We start from the raw sequence: 7761 nt of genomic DNA, 5'->3' as shown, positions 1-7761 counted from the left end.
GGGAGTACAAAATGCATGCAACTGGTTTAGAGTGATAGAGTATGCAGCATAGGAAACAGTATATGTTTTTCATCTTTTGTAGGAAATCACTGTTTGGTTGGGGGGCTGAGAGAGTGTGTTCAAAATCACAGTTAGATCCGAGAATGGGTTTAGTGGTTTTTAGACGATTTCCTTCATAAAATGACACATCCGTATCTCTCGCACACTTAATTCACCAGTTGATTAGAGTTGCATATAATGAATGGGAACGTGCACTCCTCCACTCAGCTGCCAAACTGTGCAGCTGTGACGAGTGGGTGTCCTCCTGCTGATTGCATGCCACCGCTGTTGTGTTGTCTGATCTGACCAAAATGCAGTGTTTTCAGAGAAAGTGTGCAGAGTTTCAAAACCAAAAAAAACAGGAAGAATAATTCAAGGTCATTTATGTGTCCTTTGAAATTATGGGTGCCGTAAGCCCTTCACTCCTCTGCCCTCAAACTCAGCACCTCAGCGAATTAGTGTTCATGTTTAGCGACTTTTCTCTGTGAAACGGGACCTAGTTAGGTTACAGTTTTTAGAAACGAGGAGTCCTGCATGCAAGCTGAAGAACCTATCAGCTGCCAGTTGAGGTAAGGGTGGGCACACAAATGTTCTATTGCTGTCCAAACCCAGGTTTTGCAAAAACCCCTGGAGAATAACAGCTCATGTCCAAACCATTAGGCCCAACAGACGAAGGCACATCCTGAAGGTATCTGCTTGTCCCTTCCTCGTTCTGAGAGGGAGTGCAGAGAAGTGGATTGTCTAAATAAGCAGACACTCTAAAACCGACATTTCTCAAAGCCTCTTGTAACAACCAAGGGGCAAGTGAGAGCCCAAAAGCTATTGTTTGATATTTGTGAGTCCTGTGTCTCAGGCAAACCTAGGAAATGTGTTGTTTGCAGGTAAATGTCTATGTGAAAAAATGTGAACCAATCGGTGAGACAAATAATGTGAGACAATACTTTACAGATGTGGCTGAATATATGGAAGTCCATGCATCAATCTGGAGCACTTTGGGAGCAAAATTAAGAAGTGCATTCTCTTTTCAGTTACCAATGTGACGAGAAAAAAAAATGTTACCTGGACTTTAAAGTGGTCAGTTTTGTGGACTGTTATGATAATGTCTCAGTCTATATTATGTTCACACTATTATTTCTAGGAAGCCAAACGATTTGAGTACTAATATTATTATTAATATTAGCTCAGACAGAAATATATTGCTATGTAATACAACTGTGCTGTGAAATGGAAAAAAGTAGCTAGTTAAAATAAATTAACAATGAAAAATACTTCTAAAGCATTTATTAATCTTAGTCAAAGTTAATTTCACCATTTACTAATGCCTTATTCAAGTGAAAGGTGGTATCTGTTAATACAATTTAATGGACCTGGACCTGAACATGAACTAACAATGATCAGTTGTATTTTTATTGACTGTTAACAAAAATGAATAAATACAGTAACAAATGTCTTGCTCATTGTTAGTTATCATGTTAACAAATGGAACCTTATTGTAAAGTGTTACCAAAAGTACTTTATAATAATAAAATAACAATACATATGTATTAATTTCTTCACTTGCAAGAGTTAAACCCTCATGCTTTTAGCAGAAAACTGCAGGGAGACTTTAAAATTTCTGTGTTTACAAAACTTCTGTTCACAAAAAGTTAGAAATTATGTGACTTGGAAAATTAAGTGAACCAGGTGCATGGTGCCTTCCCAAATACTGTACGTGTTAAACTGGTAGCACATGCACAGATGAAGTTCACAGTGAAATGCTGAAAACACTGGATCATAAACTGCATCAGTGTAAATTAACACAGTGCCACGCTTCGTTCTGAAATGCAGAGTACAGACTTATTTATTTTGCAGCATTTTGTGATTTGATAAGCACACTGAGGTTCAGACTGCACTGAACATTTCCCATGGTGATATTGAACAAATATTAGGAGGACAAACATTCAGTTCTAATTCCTTTTTTATTTTAATTTATTATTTTTTTTCCCTTTATTGCATGAATCCTCAAATCTGGCTCACGAGATCCACTTTCCTGTAGAGTTTAGCTCCAACCCTGATCAAACTCACCTACCTATGATTTTCTAATGATCCTGAAAACATTGATTAGCTTGTTCAGGTGTGTTTGATTAGGGTTAGAGCCAAACTCTGCAGGAAAGTGGACCTCAAGGGCTATGATTTGGGGATCCCTGATTTATTGTGTTTGTAATGTTTTGCCAGTCATCACATCTATTGCTGATTTTTATAAACACATTTTTTTAGGGAAATGGCACTTGGGTCTCAACTGTGAAGACAGTGCTGACCACTGCCACCATCCTAACTCTCATGGCTTTGACTACTTCTATGGCACCATTATGACGCACCTTCGGGACTGCCAGCCTGGACATGGCTCTGTTCTATATTTCGTCCATGGTTACATCCCATACAAGGCCCTTAGTATTGGTCTAGTTTCCCTGGCGTTACTCCATATTAAAGGCATGATAACTGTGACCAGGAGGGTAGTTTTTGGTTTTCTGGTCCTGGTAGGGGTAGTGGTGAGTTTCTTTGGTGTGTTGGTGTACACATTCCCCAATCTAAATTGCTTTGTCATACGAGGGCCAGAGATTGTGGAGCAACCATATACATCAGAAAACCTCACACAAAGGATGACCAGTGAAGCCACAGAGTTTCTGGAAAGGTATGTGTCCACATTTTATCGTAATATTAAAGTGCGAAAAGCTTTTTTTCAGGGACTCGCTTTGAGCTTAACAAATGCAGTGACTGAATTAATATCAAGGGAAATTGTAAATCCATTTTGAAAGGTCTGTATTGAAAATGAAGGCCTTGCTTAAGCCTCTGCATTATTAACCCTCAATAGGTTAATAATGGTAGAGTTCACCCAAAAATGAAATTATGTTCTCCTTTTCATTCCAAACCTGTATTACTTACTTTTACTTTCAGTGTAAAAGGAGACATTTTGAAGAAAGTACAGATCACTCAAATAAATGCTAGAATCACTACAAAACTAAAATGGGAACCGATTTTAAAACACTCTAAATCATACACTTGGAAGTGGTTATAGGGAAAAACTGGGCATCATACACCGACTGAGGATCACACATTAGCGGTATTTTACGCTGTTTTAAAAAACAAACTCTTGCAGAAACCTGCACCTGGTTGCTAGATGCAGTATTTGTTCTAAAATATCAAAATATCTGCTTAAAATATGTTTGAAATCCTCTGACTGGATGGAATCATAGTCTGCAGCTAAAAACAAAAATCACAGTCTGTGCACATTATACACTAGGCGATTTTCTGTGAAATCTGTCAACTATGACTGACCAATAACTGCAGAGTGGTTGCTGACTCTTTCAAGCTGCAAATCGCCGCAAACATCTAGAGGCAAAAGTCATGTTGTGTATTCCAGCCTTAAGGCTTTCAAGCTTCAAAAAGGACACAAAAGCATAAAAGTGTAATTCTTCAGAATAATGATCATACTTTATTGCATGGCTTCAGAAGATTTGAAATGGATTTGAAATCATATGGACCACTTTTGTAATACTATTATCGTGCTTTTGTGTCCTTTTTGAAGTTTTGAACCAAATTCATTGTGTGGAAAAGAATGACTAGTACAATTCTTTAAAATTTGTCATTTTATGTTCGACGGAAGAAAGAAAGTCATATGAGATTGAACACATAAGAGCGACTAAATCATGGCAGAATGTTAATTTTTTCTGTGAACTCTGAGCCTCAACTCGTACCGGCATCACAGAGAGTCTATTTTTATTATCTATGTTTATTGGAAAATTGTAGTTTTCAGCTACAGGACTGATAAAATATTCATATAGTAATGACTAGTGGTCGACCGATATTAGTTTTTTGACTGCCGATATTTTGGAAAGCACGATGGCCGATATAAAGCTGATATAATTGTATTTATTTTTATTAATATTTAAGAAATTTTAAATCATTTGAAAATGGATTAAAAAAATAAATGTGTACTTTAGATGACAATGTATTTTTTCATAAATAAATATTTAATACAAATACAATTAAAATAAAGTAAACACTGTAACCAACAGGGTTCTCAGTAATCTGGGAAGTTTGTGTGCATTGGGAATCATATTTTTTAAAATAAAGCCAAGGTAACAGTCATTTTTACATGTAGCACATGACGAATGACATGAATATGGCAGTGGGCAAATGGATAAAGCGCAGCATAGTTTGAAATCACGAGTTTAAAGTTTGTCGATCGCGCATCTCCAGTGAGGTTAAACTCTCCTCCTGTCCGTATTCAATTCGTTCGGACCAACCGTCACGCAGAGAACATGTGATCATGCAGGATACAAATGCACACTTTACAAGATCTCACAGCTGGATTCGACTAAGTTTGCACGGTTTGTGAAATGAAATGTTCATTAGTCATTCAAAGATTTGTTTAAATGATATAAATGCGATTTAAATGATATAATACGACTTATACGCCTTGGTGATATATCGGTCGACCACTAGTAATGACCAAGTTTAAATTCTCTCCTTGCAGTATTATATGGATTGTAATGCACTGTAAGACATTGCCTTAATGTAAAACAAAGCCTTGTGAAAACTCACATAAAAGCAAATCCCTTACAGCCAGGCTCTAATCCTTGATCTGATGGCATAACACAACCCTGAAATTATGTGCTTTGTGTTTGTCCAATGGTAATGTAAAGATTAAACATTGAAGTTTTGTTTTTACAGGAATTCAGAGAGGCCATTCTTGCTCTTCTTCTCATTCCTCCAAGTCCACACTGGACTATTTGCCTCTCCTCTCTTCAGGGGAAGAAGTCAGCATGGCCTCTATGGTGATGCTGTCATGGAGGTAGACTGGAGTGTAGGTACTGAATTACTTTTGACTTGTCATGTTAATAATCTAAATATGCTGATATTTAAAAGCAAGTACAATAAAGGGCCTTTTGGTTTTACAGGGAAAGTCTTGTTAATAAGCTATTATCTAAAACTGTACTACTTGTTTCTGCTGTTTTGCCTTTAATTAAGGTATACTTATCATATTTGCTACATTTATTTTTTGAGGCAACTGAGCCCAGAAAGAATTCATCATAAACCAACGAGTGTGTCTCTTAAAAGGGCACAATGAATGGTTTCTAAAAATATCTATGGAAAAAATCTAATAATAAATGAGTATAGTTACCACATAAATGCAAAAGTGACATTGTTTATAGCACTGAATGCATACTGTAATCACTGTTTTAAAGCAAAGGACAGTTCTCTTAGTCATACTTGAGTGTTCGGGAGAATAAGCAGAAGGAATGAATTGATTTTTCTGTCTGTTGCAAACCGCAAACTGGTAACCAGATAATTGGATTGTGCATTTTAAGTTTTGGCGGTAACAAGATATTTTAAAGAAATGTATGTCAAGGCACAATTTATTTGTCTTGCATTTTTCAAGCATTAAAGCATAAGCTTTTAGGTACAATGTTTTTTTAGGATCACGACTAACAATCAGTCAAGTGCGTTAAAACGTTTGACTGGTAAATGTTGGTTTTTGACACAGGTGAATTGCAGAAACGAATTAGTGTAACATCATAGACTAGATTTGCATTTCCTAAAGGAAACATAATAATAGTTCACCCAGAAATTACAATTCTGTCATCATTTACTCATCCTCCTCATTTCATTCCAAACCTGCATGAATTTCGGTCTTGAGAAATGTAATCAAAATGGCTTAGTTACCAAAATGTGATCTCTTGTGTTGTGCAGAAGAAGGAAACATACTGTTTGGAATGACATGAGGGTAAATTATGACAGAATTGGCTTTTTTGGGGTGAACTGTCCCTTTAAATATTGAAAAAAATGCCATTTACAATTAAAGAAGAGAATAAGCCACTAGATCTGCAGACAGTCACAACTAAAGACAATGTAATCGAGTGTAATCAGAGCACTCTTTATTTCTCTATATTTCTGCTTGTTGGGCCTTGATTGTTTATATAAAAGTGTGTGTTTCGTGTAAACGAACTGCAAAAGTTTCTACCGTAGTGTTATGGATCTAAACAAATCCCAAATGAGAATTTTGGTAAAAATCAATACAGTACTGCATTGCACTGGAAGATTTTCCAGTAGTTATAGCCAAATGTTGCACCAGGTTGGTTTTAGTATTTTAATATTGATCTAATTGTCAATCTGACTTCTCACAGTCTTGTTGCCGTTCTTAGGTCAGATCATGCAGACTTTGGAGTGCTTAAACTTGAAGGAAAACACACTGGTGTACATGACTTCAGATCAGGGGCCTCACCTGGAAGAGATTTCCATCAATGGAGAGATGCATGGGGGTTATAGCGGCATATACAAAGGTATTCTGTCCTGAGAGCTACCAACCCTCGTGGACAAAGTATCACATTTCAGCATTATTTTCAGTTTTAAATATGCAACAATATGTAACAATAGTAACAATATGCAATTTCACATCCTTTGCTGTCTCTCGAGCAGCTGGCAAGTCAACTAACTGGGAAGGTGGGATTCGGATACCGGGGATTCTTCATTGGCCAGGTGTCTTACCTGCAGGGAAGGTCATTGATGAGCCCACTAGCAACATGGATATTTTCCCCACGGTGCTGAATTTAGCTGGTGCTTCCATACCCAGCGACAGGTGAGAACCTGTCACCTAGCAACAAGATATGCCAGTCAAAGATTTGGTTACTGAGACAACAGATGCAGATACAATAGATGCAACTAATCTGGAGGTAGATTGAAATATTGGGATATACAGAAGTCAGTAGATTAGAATTTGTTTTCAGGCACTTTGTAAGATGAACGTATCCCCGGTAGCTCATTAGTATAGAATAATGATGTTTTGTATTATGGTTACTCATACTGCTAAATAGACTCAATAACTAGGCTAGTAATCGCAGTGCATTACCACTTGTTTCCATTACAGAGTCATTGATGGTCATGATCTCTTGCCTCTGTTGCAAGGGCAAGTGGAGCGTTCTGAACATGAATTTATGTTTCATTACTGCAATGCCCAGCTGAATGCTGTCAGATGGCACCCACCTAACAGTGAGTGCTAAATTTAATACACTCTTATGACGGGTTGTAACTGACAATTATTTTGTAAAACTTTACAATAAACTTCCATAGTTAAAGGAATAGTTCACCCAAAATGAAAATTTTGTCATCATTTACTCACTCTCATGTCATTCCAAACCTGTATGAGTTTCTTTTTTATGTTGAACATAGAAGATATTTTGAAGTATGCTGGTAATCAAACAGTTGATGGTCCCCATTGACTTCCATTGCATTTCTTTCCATACTCTGGAAGTCAAAAGGGGCCAACAACTGTTTGGTTCTTCAAAATATCTTCTTTCACATGTGTTCAGCATAAGAAAGAAAAATAAACTTATATGGAACAACATGAGGGTGAGTAAATGTCGACAATATTTATTTTTGGGTAAACTATTCATTAGTTAACATTGACTAACATAGTTAATGTTAATTTAAACATGTACTTATCAAAACTTGTATCTGTTTATATTATTTAAAGGGGTTATATGATGCGATTTAAATTTTTCCTTTCTCTTTGGAGTGTTACAAGCTCTTGGTGCATAAAGAAGATCTGTAAAGTTGAAAAGACTAAAGTCTCAAATCCAAAGAGATATTCTTTATAAAAGTTAAGAGTCAACCACACCTACCTAAAACGGCTCGTTCTAACACGCCCCCACATGTCTACGTCACTATGTGGGAAGATTTGCA

The 7761-nt window shown here is 36.7% G+C and overlaps 1 protein-coding gene across 1 annotated transcript in view; it reads left to right on the top strand.

The window, feature by feature from the left end:
• Positions 1–7761, top strand: part of LOC107691625 (steryl-sulfatase-like) — a 24851-nt gene that overhangs the window by 8663 nt on the left and 8427 nt on the right. The window contains exons 5-9 of the mRNA XM_016490314.1: positions 2296–2710; positions 4753–4889; positions 6225–6362; positions 6499–6658; positions 6947–7068. Of these exons, the coding sequence (XP_016345800.1) occupies positions 2296–2710; positions 4753–4889; positions 6225–6362; positions 6499–6658; positions 6947–7068 (972 nt within the window). The remainder of the gene's footprint in view (positions 1–2295; positions 2711–4752; positions 4890–6224; positions 6363–6498; positions 6659–6946; positions 7069–7761) is intronic.

Source organism: Sinocyclocheilus anshuiensis, unplaced genomic scaffold, assembly GCF_001515605.1.
Source record: "Sinocyclocheilus anshuiensis isolate Anshui unplaced genomic scaffold, SAMN03320099.WGS_v1.1 scaffold442, whole genome shotgun sequence".
In the NCBI taxonomy this organism is placed as follows: domain Eukaryota; kingdom Metazoa; phylum Chordata; class Actinopteri; order Cypriniformes; family Cyprinidae; genus Sinocyclocheilus; species Sinocyclocheilus anshuiensis.
Note: the sequence above shows the minus strand (reverse complement) of the source record. Positions and strands in the feature narration are given on the sequence as shown.